Below are 15772 nucleotides of genomic sequence, written 5' to 3'. Positions count from 1 at the left end.
GTGGCCCTTGGTTCCCAGCTGCACCTCACAGAGGACAGAGACAGTGACCGCAGCCCCAGAGACAATGGGAAGAAGGAGGGGCTGTCAAGGCATCCCCCACACCACCCCGAGCCTGTCAGCAGGAGGAACCAGCACCGCCCTGCTCCCCGCACCCCTCCTCAATGTCCCTCAGGATGCGGCTTAGAAAGTTCCTGAAGATAGGCAAAGTCACTGTCCACGGGGAGGTGGTTGTTCCAGAACCAGAATTAAGAATAATTCCTGTGTCAAACTCCAAGCTTTGACAGCCCCACTCCCTTCACCCCCACCAATGCATCCAGTTGCCACCTCAGTTGAGCCGTCATGCATGTTGGAGGCACGTGGGTGTGGAGCCTCCCCCCTGCACCATCTCTCTTCCTTCTTTAGCTGCGTTGTCTTTTTCTCCTGTTCTCCCCCGAATAGTCCTATAATCTCCTGATTTGACCATTTCCAGAGCACATGAGTGTATGTGGAGAACAGTTGCCTGATATCTTAGTACTCATACATTTGCTATATGCCTCCACATGTGTCTGCTGGTTACAGGGAAACCCTAAATAAAATACTGCAGAAATGGGATGCTTGTGTGGCTTAGCATTTAAGCATCTGCCTTTGGCTCAGGGTGTAATCCTGGAGTCCAGGGATCAAGTCCCACATCCGGCTCCCCGCAGGGAGTCTACTTCTCCCTCTGCCTGTGTCTCTGCCTCTCTCTGTGTCTCTTATGAATAAATACATAAATCTTTAAAAAAAATAAAATAAAATACTGTAGAGGAACGCCTGATCCTGGTTTGAGGATTCTGTGTAAAAAAAAACATAACAATACCTCAATTCTGCAGGTGAAACCTATGCGCCCTGTTGCTCCGCCCATCACGGGGAAGGAGCTGGATGGAGGATGGAAGGGCAGGGACACAGAGTCCCAGGCAGGGCCACTGGGGTCACAGCGAGCAGCCCTCGAAGCGTATTTGACACCTGCTGTTTCCCTGAGTGGCCCCTCGTGGACACAGGCCTGTATGCAGATCTAACTTTATGCCTTTGGGGTTGCTTGCAGATGATCACTCCAGGGTCCTGCTGAAGTCAGAGAACAGCCACAGCAGCTCAGACTATATCAACGCCAGCCCCATCGTGAGTACCTTCTGGAGGGCCCGCTCCTGGGGCCGTGAGCCCGGGGGATCTCAGCAGGTGACTGGGCTCAACTGCGGGTTAGTCTCAACTAGGCAACTAGTGAACCGGGTAATTAGTCTTAACCAGGTGACCAGCTTTAAGCAGCTGACCTGGGCTGGGTCCTCCCCAGGCGGGAGCAGCCCCAGGTCCGCTGGCTTGAGGGGCCCAGCAATGGCTGCAGCTGGTTTACTGCTGTTTTACTGACTGGAACCCGTGACTTTTAGGAAAATCCGTGGTGGGTTGCATTCCTGTTTTCTAGACCCACTGGTTCCCTATGTATTCAGGAGAAATGGAAGAAATGAGACCCAAACTGTGCCCTTGTTAAAGACTTGGAGGGTCCAAGGCAGAGTGCACGGGCCGGTCCCCAGGGGTGTTTCCAGGCAGGCCTTCCCGTCAAGACAAGCAGCAGCCATGCACAGGACCATGCCTCCCGGGGCCGGGCTTTCTGTTTCTGAGAACAGAGCACCCGGGAGAAGAACCCATAACCCCCAGGCACTGGCTTCCAGAGAGTCCCCTGCAGCCCACACCTGGAGCAGTGTCCCCTGTCATGAACCCCACGGGAGAGCAATAGGAGGGAAAGTCAGAGCACCCTGACGGTGACCAATCCCATCTCCAAGGTCAGACCCAGGTGCCAGCCTGGCTCTTCCACGTGGGGCAAGAATGATTGTACATGGAATGAGCATCCATCCACGGGATGAGTGTGTTAAGGAGCGTGGTTGGTGGCAGAGACTTAGGGAGCTGGTGGGGCTTCTGCAGGAGGCTGGGTGTGCCCCCACCCCCTCCACACCCTGTAAAGTGTGTATGTCAACCCTGGTCATCAGAGAAGTGTCAGGATGTCGCACCAAATCTCAAGTTTGCATGTGGTAGAGCCAGGTGTGGAGGGTTCCAGCCCTGGGAGCTTGCTGGGGGCACGTGGGGGGCTGGGTAAGGCAGTGAGTCATACCCCGCAGTGCCCCAACAACCCCACCTGCCCCAGATCAGGCTTTCTGTGAGAACATCCGCCACCTGATCTCAAGCAGCTGCTGCTGCTGCTACTAGAACATTCCTGTAGCCACTGGTTAGATTTGTATCAAGTGTGTTCTTAGGAGTCCGTATGCCAGGGTCAGATCCCTTCTCCCAGCCCCTCCCATGCACAGCGAGAGCACAGTAGCATCCTCACTGCCAGAAACTGGGTTAAGGGCTGGTCGGCTGCCCCCTCCACACTCCCTGAGCCCAGAGCTCAGCTCCTGCAGTGATTTTTAAGGAGTGGCTCCATTAGGTCCAGCATAGGAAACCCCAAGGGCCAGTCCCATCTGTGTTCCCAAAGCTCTCATCCAGAGCCGCCCTGTCTTTCTCAATAAATGCCCTGCTGTGCTTAGTATTTTTCCATTAATTCTGATTCAGAAATCAAGCCAAAGCCTCATTCCATGGGTAGGGCATCGTCTCTGGTGAGGCAGGGAACTGTATGTGCCTCAATGGGGTCCCCACGGGGCCGTGGTGATGGCTTGCAGATCAGCCCAGAGAGCCATGCCCTCCTACTGGCGGCCTCATCTCAGGCACGAACCATGTGACAGGGCTGGGAAGGGAAGCAAAGCAATTATTTTCAAGTGTAAAAGATGAACGTCCAGGGCTGGGGCATGCCCACCCCACCCCCCATTCATGGGCTCTAGCTTCCTGCTGTCGGTCACCCCCAGCTGCAATGCAACATCAGTGCAGGAGCCGCATCCTCCCCGGGGGCCATTCAGCAGTGAGGGTGCTCCGGAACCTTCCGCCATCCCCGCCACCCTTCCCTTACGGGAAACGCAGGATGGCGCCCCCCACCCCAACCCCACCGGGCAGGCACTCGGTCCGGAGGCGCTGCCAGGGAAGAGAAGGGATTTAAGGCAACCTTTCTTTCCCCTTCATTCATGCCACAATTCTCTTTTCCTAATTTGGGTTGTGAGGATGAACCGCGGTACATCCTCTTTCTGAAATAACCGAAGGTGCCGTGATAACAAGCTTCCTAGCAGCATTCCCAATGCAAAGCTAACAATTATAGCCCAAGAAGACCCTGGCTGCATGGAATAAAACTACAATAATTACATCTGTCATATTTGTACAAGGTCCTCATTAAATTCCAGGGAAGTCATCCAGTGGTAAATAACGTGCAGTCTTTGCTTTGTGAGCAAAGGTCACCAAAGTAAATGGGAATTCTGTTTTCCTGCACAGCATGTGTGTGGGGCAGCCCATCAGCACCGCCCAGGCCTGCAGCCTGGCTGTTCCTGAGGATGCATCCAGGCACCCCAAGCAGCACACAAATGTCCTTGCCGGGGACAGGCCTGAGATGCCTCCAGCCCTTGAAACCACACTTCTCCTTCATTCCTCTGTTTATGGAGGGAGGGGGAAAAAATGGTTTGACATTTTAATTCAGAATGTGGGTAGGTGTACGTGGGCTCCTCACGAAAGGGTGACCGGTTAGATGTCCCGAATATCAGGAGAAATTGGCCAAATATGGGGGCCAGCTTTCTGGTTCTCAGGAAGTATTTGCAAGCAGGCATCTATGTGTGTGTGTTACATCCTGTAATTTACTTAAATCTCAACTCAGAAGAAAATATGAAAATAGCTTCAGCTCCTAAGTCAGCCTCTTTTGCTGTGGATTACGGAAGCCACCGTTTCTCAGTAAATTCCTATAGGAAGACTGGACATCTAGAAAATAACTTGTAACATGAAACCTCTGGCTTGATAGTCACTTGTTTTTAAGAAAACGTTTGGTGAAATTTGCTCTAAGTGTCAGAAAAGGCAGGTGCAGGGGCAGGCAGATAGACGAGAGAAGGAAAACATGCACGTTTACTCCCCGAGATTTCAGAGTAAGAGCATGTGTGCCCCTCCTGGGGTCACAGTCATGGCAAGGCCATCGGGCTGGACAGAGCTGCTCTCCCCACAGGACATGGCAGCAGCCCACCTGCTTCTCTGCCGAGCTCTTTAAGCCTCAGGACGCAGGTCCCTGGTCTTGACATGATGAATGCTCAAGTTTAAAAACCTTTTTTTCTTTGTACTACTGGGGAAATTATTGCTGAGTGTTTTTTTTTAAAGATTTTATTTATTCATGAAACACATAGAGAGACAGACACAGGCAGAGGGAGAAGCAGGCTCCATGCAGGGAGCCCGATGTGGGACTTGATCCCAGGACCCGAGGTCATGCTCTGAGCCCAAGGCAGATGCTCAACCACTGAGCTACCCAGGTGTCCCTATTGCTGAGTTTTTATTTTATTTTTTTTTAAATTTTTATTTATTTATGTATGATAGTCACAAAGAGAGAGAGAAAGAGGCAGAGACACAGGCAGAGGGAGAAGCAGGCCCCATGCACCGGGAGCCCGATGTGGGATCCGATCTCGGGTCTCCAGGATCGAGCCCTGGGCCAAAGGCAGGCGCTAAACCGCTGCGCCACCCAGGGATCCCTATTGCTGAGTTTTTAATGCAGTTCAGAGTTTCTAAAAACCACTCATACCTATTTAATAAATGCCATTCGCAACTTAGAGCAGACGGCTAGGTGTGAGGTGTTGTGTCGGTGCGTTTAAACATTGACAGGAACACCCTTTTCCCATACCTGCCACATAAGAACCAGCCAGCCACAGGACATGGGATTCAACACCAACAGTTTCCCTTTTTCTGGGGGAAAAACAAACAAACAAACACAGTAAAAGCAAAATTGTGTCTTCATCGTACTTGGGACCCGGCACCCTGTGGCCTGGCATGACACGTGGTCCCGTGGGGAGGGTCCTGTCTGACGCAGTTCCCCAGGGCGAGACGTGGACCCGCATGGGCTTTCACGGAGAGCTTCAGAGTTACACACTCCCACAGGCATACAGATGAGTGTGCACATATCTGCACATGGAGTTTCAGAGCCAGCAGGCCCCAGAGGTCCTACAACTGTCCCCCCACCCACCCCGCTCCACCCTACAGGCACTGGGACTGAGGGCCAGCGACAGGAGTTTATGTTTGGGGATGTAAGGGAAGTGCAAGTAAAGAGCATTGTACGCAGAACAGGAAAGCCATGGGGGGTGGGGAGAGAGGCAGCCTGGGGCTCTGGGAGCTGCAGCCCCATGTTCCCCGCCCAGGGTCCACGTGCTGGGGTCCCGGGCCGGGGTTCCTGGTGGAACAGGTGGTGTTGGTAGAAGCTTATCTCATTGCCTTTCATTACACTCATCTTGCCTTGGAAATCTTAACCATAAAGCCTCTGTTCATTTAGTTAAATATATGCTTTACTTTTTTCCGGCCAAAGATTGCACCAAACAGCGAGAGGGCCACGTGCACCGAGTGCTTCTGCCCAGAGTTATTTTCTGTTCAACAGAGTGTGCACAGGATGGAATAATTCTAATTGTCTTTGAATCATTGTTAAATTGATGACACTTTGGCTGCTCTGTGATCGTTAAGGTATCTACCGCCCCACACGTGGCCGCCGGGGGCTGCAGCCGAGGGGGCTGGGAGGGCGGCAGCCTTGCCTGGGCTCCAACGGGCGCACGCAGCTGAGACCCCCCTACACTAGGCTGCCTTGTCTTACCCTCCCAAAGGCCTGCTCATTTTTTTTACTATTAATCACATATTTCTCAGCTTGAAAGCGACTAAGTGTGCTGCTATGAACACACTAACGATTTTTCAAATGTGGTGCTCTCTAGATTGCTCTGGGCGAGAAAGAAGAAAACCAGATTTCAAAGGGAGGTGGGGTTTTTGCTCTTTATGCAGAATTGTTTGCTAGAAAGAGATGGGGTTGTTGTAAATAGCTGTCTCCCCCAAATGCGTATTTTGAAAAATCAAAACTCCCTTCTTTCTGCTAAGCTTTTTCTCCTGAAACATTTTAATTGGGGCTTTCAGCCAGAGTAACGTAATTTTACCTGTATTGTGTTTGTTGTGGTGCATTTGGAAGCGAGGTCCAGTTTTAATTGGGAATCGCTAAATTGGAGACAGAGAAAGCATTTCCCTCCTCCCTCACCAGCCAGCGTCCCACCGTTGTCATGTGGGAGTGACTTAGATGCTCTTCCCATAATGTGCGTAATTATAAGGTGCGACGCGCACCCTTTTATGCTGACAGCCATCCTCTCGGGAAGTGCTGGTGGGACACTCGCGTTCCAGAGACGGCGCCTCTTCGGGCTGCCCCCCGAGGCGGTGCAGGGCCATGTGGTTTAGGTGGCTGCGGGGCGCACAGCCCGTGTCCTCGTGTGTCACCGTAACACCACACATGGTTGAAACCCCCTCCTCTTTCACTGTATTGGGAAATGTGTTCTCCACAAGTGTCTTTAATAAGTACAGAGCGTCTTACACCTTTAATCAAGACCTGCTAGCAGCAGAGTGGATTCCGGCGCCAGATGGGAAGGAATCTGGTCTGACAGGTGGACAGCTGCCTGGCACCTGGGGGGAGGGTCCCGGGTGGGGTTCCTGCACGAGGCCCCATCTGCCCATCTGGGGTGGGTTCTGCGGTCCTGTCCAGGCTGCCCAATAGGGATGAGATGCTGACGCCCCTGCACTCCGGACCACGGCGGGGCCGTGCGGGGCAGTGCCCTCCATCTCACGGCTCTCAGACCACACTTCCACCCTACTGCCGTGCCCAGGGTCTGTCCCGGGGCCCATTTTCCTTCTTTTCCCTGCTTAGACGGTCTTTGCGTTGAATGTTGTAATTAAGGTGTTTAAGGCCAGCTCCTGTGAGGCTCGCAGGCTGCTTGTAATCAACCAGCCAGGAAACCCACAACCACGTGCTGCCTTTGGTGCGTTGTTGGCCCCTTGCCCAGCAGTGAATCAGGTGCGACCTGCTGGAAGGTGGGCACATCTCCCCTGGAGTGCCCGCACACCACGTTCACAGACCCCGGGTGACCCGGCAAGCCAGCGCCCCTTTCCGGGTAATAGAAACAAGCTCCCGTATGAGAGGAGCTAACTCTTCGTGGGAGGCGGAATGCACTCGTTCATTAATTCTTCCAGGAGCCCGAAGGGTGGTTCAGGGGCCTGGACCTTGACCACAGAGAGCCGAGGTTGCATCTGTCCCAGAGGTCCTGTGGATTTGAACCTTGCACGTGGCCTGTAGTGGGCATGCAGGCTGCTCACACTGGCAGGCAGCTGGGGTCAAGGTTCATAGCTAGAGTGGAGGCCACTCATGCTGGCAGGTGCCCTGAGTAGAGGCCTGTGGCCAAGATGGAGCCCATGTCCAGAGGGAAGGTTGCTCATGCTGGCCTGTGGCGTGGGGGAGGCCAGTGGCTGGGGTGGAGGCCACTCATGCTGGCTGTAGCTGAGCGCTCTATAGCCGCAGACCCCTGGTGGCACCCTGCCCTGTGCTCCCGCACCCGGCCTCGGCCCAGCCTATTGGTTTACTGGCATCTGGTCTCTTCAGTGGCCTGGTCTCCATCTTGGCTTGTGCTGCCTCTGCCACTCCAGTATCAGGGATAAAGAAGGCTCGCCAGTGCCGTCCCAGGGCTCCAGGTGCAGGGCCCCCGGGGCTCCGCCTCAAAGCCCAGCTCCGTTGGAATCCCAAGGGAGAGCAGGAAGGCCAGTCTGCCCTTGTCATGCCCGCAGGCCTCTGGTGCTGACGCGGCTGGCACTTGGCATATGCGACATGCCACCTCCACTTCCTCCATAGCCCCTGCTTTCTTTCCTGGTTTTTACTAGTTTTTAAGCTGATCTTTGTGCCTATCATCTAATCCCTACAGATGGATCACGACCCTAGGAATCCTGCCTACATTGCAACCCAGGGCCCACTGCCTGCTACCGTCACCGACTTCTGGCAGGTGAGTCTTTTGTAATCAAAACTTTTTCTGAAAATGGGATCTTGATAAATTGATCGTGAGTAAGGCCATGGGTTCAGTGATGTAAATTTAAACTTGTTTATAGGTGGTGCTCATCAGATGTTACAACCTCAGGATGTATGGGAGTCCTTTAATGTTTTTTATTATCAGTCTCTTGTTTTTCAAAACTGGAGTATGAATGTCCCCTCTGAGACATTGAATGCTCTAGAGACTCTTGCTTTTCTAACCACTGTACAATTTTCTTTCATGAAACGTAAAGAAGTGGAGTTAATAAGCGTTTAAATGATTGTATTACATTCAAATGTGTCCTTATCTGTTGTTCTCTCCTATGAGGGGAGAGAACAGTGCTCACATGTTAGTTTCTGTTCCTTGTCGATGCTCTTTAACGCATTCAAAAGGCCAAGCGAGTGTGTTTTGTCCGGCACAGTCCTGGTCTCCTGGACCGAGGCTGGGACGCCAAGAGCATGAGCCACTAGGTGCACAACTGGGAGAGGAAGAGGCCTCCCTTCCTGCCCCCGCATCCTCCTCAGGCTTCAGCCATGCCACAGGGCCAAGCGGGAATGGACTTTGAAGGTGGCACGGTTGCACACTTGCCCCCATGTGTCAGGCACGCCACTGGGCTTCCGCCCAGAAGAGCCAGCAGGGGACAAGGCTGAGAGAGCAGCAACAGGTAGGGTGGGGCACCTGTTAGGCCCAGGACGGCCAGCCCTGCACCCATGGCCATGCAGACAGAGCACCTGTCAGGCCCAAGATAGCCAGCCCCACACCCATGGCCACAGGGTGAGGCATAAAGTCCAGGTGGTTCCAGATCCCCAGTGGTGATGCCAGTATCTGGTGTGGCAGCTCTGAGAGTAAATGCCTCACCCAGCTGAAGGTGCTCCCCTGCTTCCCATTCCCCAACTTGCCAGTCAGGCCTCTGAAGCCTCTCCACCCATGAGAGGGCAAGTGTTCCTGTCTCCACTGTGTGGACGGCCTGGGCGGGGAGGAGGGGGGTCCAGAGACGTCGGGAAGGGCTCCAAGACCATCTAAGTGTGTCGATGCATGCATACAGGACAAGCAGACACCAAGGTTGGGGCACATCTGCCCAGCCCCTGGCTCTTCCTCATGGCCTTGACACTCCCGGAAAAAAATAAAAAAATAAAAACGAACCTCAGCATTACATTGTCCAGACCTGTGATGGTGGCTCACAGCCCTTCAACTCTGGCATTAGAGCCATGTGGGGACAGGCTGTCCCATTACCCTCAAGGCACCGACTTTCCTCTGTGTCACACCCAGCAGGTTGTCCCTCCCAGCCCGGGGAGCTCAGCACCCCTGGGCCGTCTGTTCATGTAGGACTTTCATGCTGAGGTTCTCCAGACACTTGCAGGAGCCCACCCAGAGACCCCGCTGCGTACTCTGCCACTCACTTGTGCTTCCCTGGCCTCTGACACTCAGGAGGAAAGGGCACAGAGGGCTCCAAGCTGTGTGGCAGAGCAGGGGAGACCCACAGGATTCCAGCACTGGCCATCACACAGCAGGCACTTCTCCCAGCTGTCGGGGCCAGCCACCACCTTGCACACATGGGGCTCTCTAGGGCACTCAAACACTGGACAGTGGAACGGTTGCTCATATCCACCAGCGCCAACTGCAGACCAGGTCCATGTTGAGGACTGTGTGTGTTTTGACAGTCTTTGCCGTTGCAAGACATCGAGGCTCATGCTTTGCCCAACGCCATGCGGTTTGCGAGTGCAACGGCTGCAATGCTTTTCTTGCCACTTGTTATGGACGGATGTGGCTGTTGGGGTGAGTCATCGGGTCAGGGTCTGCGGTCCATAAGGTGGCCTCCTGAGGGTCTGGAGGTCTGATGTCGAGGGGCGCACGTCCATGGGTGCAAGAAGCCATCTTTAAGTGAAGTAAGGTGAGAAAGATGACCAAGTGCAGGACATCGGGAGCCACTCCCGGCATTGGTCACGCTGCCCTGGAAGGATACCACGGGCATCCTTCCACATGGCAGCAAGTGTCCCGGGACAAGAAGGCTTTGCGGGCAACAGCCTCGCCCTCCTGGGTTATCATACACAACAGCACATCGGGGCTGCTGAGGAGTCCCATCGGAACTTTGTCTCATCCAAATGCCCTTGACCCAGACGCCACAGCCTTGAGGAATGCGGGGCACAACCTCTCCAGGCTGCCTGCCGTAACCACAGGAGGCCAGCAGCCTGAGATTCAGGCATGGGTCAAGGGGCTCCACCCAGAGGCTTCTCGGGAGAGCCTGTTCGCGCATGTGTCTCCAGCTGCTGGTCATGGCCAGCCCTGCTCAGCATCCCCTAGTTCACAGACACATCACTCCTACCTCTGCCCGCATCTGCATGCTGGCCCCCCACAGGGTGTCTGCAGTTCTGTACTCAAACGCCCTTCCTCTTGGAAGGTCCTGGTCATTAAACATATGGTCCCTCTGGCCAGCGTGGCCTCCTCTTGGGCGCACCTGCAAGGCCCTGCTTCCATAGGTCACAGCCACAGATTCCAGGTGCATGTGACATTTGGGGACACGATCCTGCCTGTTACAGAGGCTCAGAAAAGAGCATTGATGGAGGCTAATACTCTGCTGCTGTGACAGACACGTGGGCATTGTGGGGATCGAGAGAGGCCACTGGGCTGGGGCAGGGGGGTGAGGAGCCAGGCAGGAGTGGGAAGCAAGCCAGGCCTGGCGCATCCAGATGCAGAGGCTTCCAGTACTTCTACATTGACTTCCAGGAAGGAGATGACACCTGGGGCTGCCTGCAGGCACCCAGAAGCTCTAGTTGTCGTCCTCCATGAGCTGCGTGGGGGTGGGGGAAGTCAGGACAGGAGGGCAGAGGAGGAGGAGGAAGTGGTGAAGGTCATCTGTCCACGGGCCTCACTCCTGAGGCTGGAACCAGGGAAGACGTCCCCATCTGTGTAATGGGTGCTGTGTAACTGCCCTGAGAGACACACGCACACGTTGGGGTGGGGGGTGGGATGTCTTTGTCCAGGTCATGCAAGGAAAGGAGCAGGAAGAGAAGGAAGTAACTCCGAGCACTTACTGTATGTGACCCCTGCACCGGCACTTTGGGTATGGGGACCTTGGACCGTACCCCTGAGAACCCCCAAGGACCTGAGCCCCAGGGTCCCCCCCACGAGGTCTGAGCAGAATCAGATCCAGGCAGACAGGAAGTCCAGGGTGGGTGCCAGAGGAGCAGAGTTCTGGAGGTGGGAGGAAGGTGGTGATAGTTGCCAGTGGACCAGTGCCACTCAAGTCTGCATTTACAAATGCCGAAGAGGGTTCATGTCATGGTGTGTGTGTTTTACGGCAATAAAAGCAGATCACGATCCGCATCCCACTGACGGCTGGTGCGCGGGGCCTCCTGATGTCCCAGATCTACACAGCCTGCTGCAGGCCGCCCAGGGCTCCCCTCAGCTCTGTGGGACTCAGGTGCGTTTTACTCCACACATTCCTCAGAAAGGAGAGAAGCACCGTGCTGGGGGCGTGGCTTGCGGGCATGCCCACTAGGGTCTGATGGCTGGGACAGTCCGCGTGCACAGAGGATCGCCCCGTCCCTGACCAGGTAGCTGTGTTGTGCGCCATCCCCAGGCCTGGAGTGTAGACATTGTCTCAAGCGGCCACGGGGTGAGCTCCGTGCACCTGCCAGGGTTATAGGCCCACGGGGCAAGGGCATTGCCAGGACGGCCTCCATGGAGGATGGACATCTCTGTGAGGCATAGCAGGGACCATGGTCCATGGCCAGGCCACGACCGGGCTACAGGAGGAAGGGACAGCCCTGGGGACTTGGCCCATCACTGCCATTCCTGCCACAGGTTCCTATATCCCGGAACAGAGCTGGAGCTCCTCCTGCGGCCCCGTCACGCCCTGTCACCCACCTCATCCTCAGGGACCCTATCTGAGAAAGGAGGTCACCCCTCCTGTCATATTCCATGTGCTTCCCTCGGTGGCAGCTTTACTGTATCACCAGCACAGGGGGAGGGGTCCCTCCAAGGCGGAGACCAGGAGCTTCTAACCCAGAAATTCAGGCAACAGGGCACCAGGTTGGGGTCCATGAGGGCTGTTTACAGATGCGGAGTATAGCTGGGTACTAAGTCCCCAGGAGGTTACAGCAGCACCTCCGCCCAGGAACCGTGCCGCACCCCACTGGACGTGCACAGGACACCATGCCCTGTTCTCCACAAGCCAAGACAATTCATGGATCTCTGGGCTTCCATCCTGCTTGACGGGTGAGCTCTTTGGGATAGAAACCTCGGCCCGGTCCCGGGGTCCAGCCACTGCCTGGGGACGCCTCATGGACACCACTATCAGCATGTCACCAAGAAGAGGCCGCCCATGGTTCCACATCCCACTTTCCAAAGGCGTGCTGCTGGGAGGCTCCCAGGAAGCACACTTTCTCTTCTCCCACGGTGACGGGCTTGGTTTCAATAGTGATTGTATCTCTGTGTCCCTCGATGACCAGCTCCCACGGCAGGGGAGGGGATGCCAAGAGCACAAGCACCAGGCACCTCCTCAGGGAGCAGAGGCAGGGGCAGGGGCAGGAGGGTAGGTGTAACAGGCCCAAGCAAGCGGCATCTCCCTTCCTTCTCCCATTCCCCCTCCTCCCTCCCTCCTCCCTCTTCCTCTCTCCCTCCAACCTCCCTCCCTGTCCCACCTGCACCTCCCTCCCTCCCTCCTCCTCCTCTGGGTTTCATAGCTCCATCTGATGCATTGGTATCAGGTTCTCATCTCAGAAGGACAAGTGACAGCCTGAGTGCACTCTAAGGAAATGTCTGGATATTTAACCTGACAGGTGGGCAAGGCCAAGGGACTGTGAGGGGCCCTAAGTGGCAGTGCTCCCTGGCACCAGGGCAACTTCCTGGACGTGAAGGCCTATGACGAGTGCCCTGCGGTGACTGCACAGAGGCCAGGTGAACATATCCGGCCTGGAAGTATATGGCCTGGCTCTGGAGTCCCCTGAGTGATGTGTTTACATGCAGCCACATGGAATCTGCTGGATGCGCGGCAAGCCCAGACACCTTTGCAAGCGAGCTCCTACCAAGTTCCAGGGACACAACAAGGATTTCTTACATGGATGCTTCCTCCTTGCCCTGGGCAGAAATGCTTCTGGTGGGAAAGGATTTCACAGGTGGAGGTGCCACTCGTGGGCTGTGGAACTGGTCTGGGTGCTGGGTGCCCTCACCCCTGCCCTAGTCTGCTCAGCAGCCGAAGTCAGCACAGCCTGCATGGACATGCGCTTGTTGCCATCACCTCATCTCTAAGGGAAGCCCATGCTGACATACCTGTGTCCTAAAAAGCAGGTCAGGTGGGTGTGCAGAAGACGTAACAGAGGTTTCCTTACCCATCCCCAGTTTCACCATCCTCCTCAGAGTGTGTGGTTTGATGCATGCCCACGACCCTCTGCAGCCTCAGGAGGCTTGCTACAGTGCACCCAATGGGTGTTTGGGGCAGGGGGAGGGCAGGCTGGGGGTCCCCACTGCAAAAGGCATTACAGACACTTGTTCTCTCCTCACTTGATCTATTTCCGACCCCATGAGAGCAGAGTGATGTCAGTGAGCTCAGAAGGAGCAAAATGCAAATGTTATTAAACCTCATTAACTGACTTCTTATTATTTTAAAATATGAGTCAGCCTCCTCAGGGCCAGACTTCAGATTATCTCCATTCAACCTATAAAAATAAGTCTTCCGCAGAAGCACACGGTACAGTAAGGGTTGCAGGGGGATGCGAAGCCTGCTCCAGGGAAGAGCCAGCTGCCTCACATACCAGCAGCTCCAACAACGCAAATGGTTTATGTGCTAAAAAAAAAAAAAAAAAAAGAAAAGAAAAAGAAAAAACTTAAAAAAATAAAAAAGCTTTTCTGCCCATTAAGCAGGTCCTGAGAGAACTTCCAGGCATGCTTTGACAGCACGTTCTTTGAGTTTTCTCTTTTTAAAGAAATATTCAAATAGTCTCTCTTTTTTTTTTTTAAGATTTTATTTATTTATTGACACACACACACACACACACACACAGGCAGAAGGAGAAGAAGCAGGCTCCATGCAAGGAGCCTGACGTGGGACTCGACCCTGGGTCTCCAGGATCACGCCCTGGGCTGAAGGCGGTGCTAAACTGCTGAGCCACCCAGGCTGCCCCAAATAGTCTCTTTTAAACATACGCATTGTTTTCAACTGAGCATCCACTGTAATAAATCACCATCCTGGCTGCCGTAGGAGGTGGAAACAGTGCCCAGACCAACATCTGGTCTCCTCGGAGATGCCAGCCTGGTGGGAGAATGACAGGAGCACATGATAAGGACGGTATGAGGGAGAAAGGGATGCATCACAAGAGGTCTAGGTAAAGGAAGGTGCCTGACACAGAACATGGCCTGGGCCGCTGGCAATTTCGGAGGGGTCCTCCTTCCTCTCATCAGGTCTCAGCAGGGCTTTGAAAGAGTCAGGTTTGTTGAATAGTTAGCACTCAAGAAAGACTCTGGATGAGCAGAGCGAGGTTTCTTTCCACCTACCTCAGTCCAGTTCTTGGGTGTGCCCTGGAGCTGGCAGGCCTGTGCTCGGGCACCGCTGGCAGCAAGCACAGCTGAGGCGGGAGCCAGGCTGAGCTGCCTGGGGTCTCTACAGGTGTGTCTGCCAGGAGCTCTGCAAACATAGTATCTCTTCTGTACAATTTTATTAATGATACTTTCTTTCTCCAGCTTATACTGTAAGAACATAGCAGACAACACGTGTATAACAGATCAGATACTAGTCAATCTGCTGCATATGTTATTGGTAAGACTTCCAGCACCTCTGGCTCTTAGCAGTGCAGCTTTGGGGAGTCAGAGGCTAAGCATGCATTCTGCGCCGCACAGGGGCCGACACCCTCATCCCCGCGTTGTCCAGGGGTCAGCCGTATGATTTCCTCAAGCTGCCCTAACCATTTACCACAAGCCAGGGGGCTTCAAACACCAGGTGTGTATTCTCTGAGAGTTCTGGAGGCCAGAAGCCTGCAATCAAGGTGGCGGTGGCTGCGGTGTGCCTCCTCTGAGTGCTGGGAGGGGCATTGTCCTCTCAGTGTCTGGGGCCCCTAGTAGGCCTGGGCCATGGCCGTGTCACTGGCTTTCTGCCTCCTCCATCCCCAAGGCTTCCCACTGTGTATGGGTCTTGGCACAGGGTTTCCCTCTTCTTATAGGGACCCCGGTCATGTTGGATTAGGGCCACACTACTCCTGATTAAGCAACATCAGCAGAAACCCCCTTTCCAAATAAGGTCACATTCACAGGGCCCAGGGGTTAGGACTTTAACATATATTCTTGGTGGGGACAGAATTCAGCCCATAAAACAAGCAATATGGCATTTCTTTTCAAGTCCATAAACTTACTCAGTTGGGTCGAATAGCAGCCAAAGCACCTGAGCCACTGGGTGTTCACTTACCCTCCAGCTTGGTGCTGAAAACCACGCGTGGGTCCCTGTGGGCAACAATTTGGCATGGAGAGTATGTCCTGGGCGGGCTCCTGAGCATCGGCAGCAGGTGGTGGCGTATGACACCAAGTAGACCACATCCATTCCTGCAGCATACCGTCACCCAGAAAGAGGCTGCCAGGGACCAGAAACACCAAAGGCCGCCTTGGCTCCTGCCCCAGGCATTTGGGCCTTCCGGGGGGCTCCTGAAGCATGGCACTGGTGCGTCTGAGAGGATGCTCAGCAGAAAGGGGGGACTGGCGGGGCTTCCCCGAGTGCAGCACTGGTGTGCTTCGGGGCCCCAGGATCCCGCTCACTTCTAATCTGTTGATGGCTTTGTTTCCATCAGGGATGGGACCACCTGCTTCCTGGGTGGGAACTGACCCACTTGACACCCGATGAGGGGAGCTGTGGGCAGGGCTGC

General features: G+C 54.6%; 1 protein-coding gene across 16 annotated transcripts in view; it reads left to right on the top strand.

The window, feature by feature from the left end:
* The window catches only part of PTPRN2 (protein tyrosine phosphatase receptor type N2), a 724029-nt gene that overhangs the window by 674345 nt on the left and 33912 nt on the right, over positions 1–15772 (top strand). For all 16 annotated transcript variants that reach the window (XM_072763267.1, XM_072763274.1, XM_072763268.1 and 13 more), the window contains 2 exons: positions 1061–1134; positions 7824–7901. In XM_072763267.1, coding sequence (XP_072619368.1) covers positions 1061–1134; positions 7824–7901 — 152 coding nt within the window. The remainder of the gene's footprint in view (positions 1–1060; positions 1135–7823; positions 7902–15772) is intronic.

This window comes from Vulpes vulpes, chromosome 7 (assembly GCF_048418805.1).
Source record: "Vulpes vulpes isolate BD-2025 chromosome 7, VulVul3, whole genome shotgun sequence".
Classification (NCBI taxonomy): domain Eukaryota; kingdom Metazoa; phylum Chordata; class Mammalia; order Carnivora; family Canidae; genus Vulpes; species Vulpes vulpes.
The sequence above is the reverse complement of the archived record's forward strand: the minus strand, read 5'-3'. Positions and strand labels throughout refer to the sequence as shown.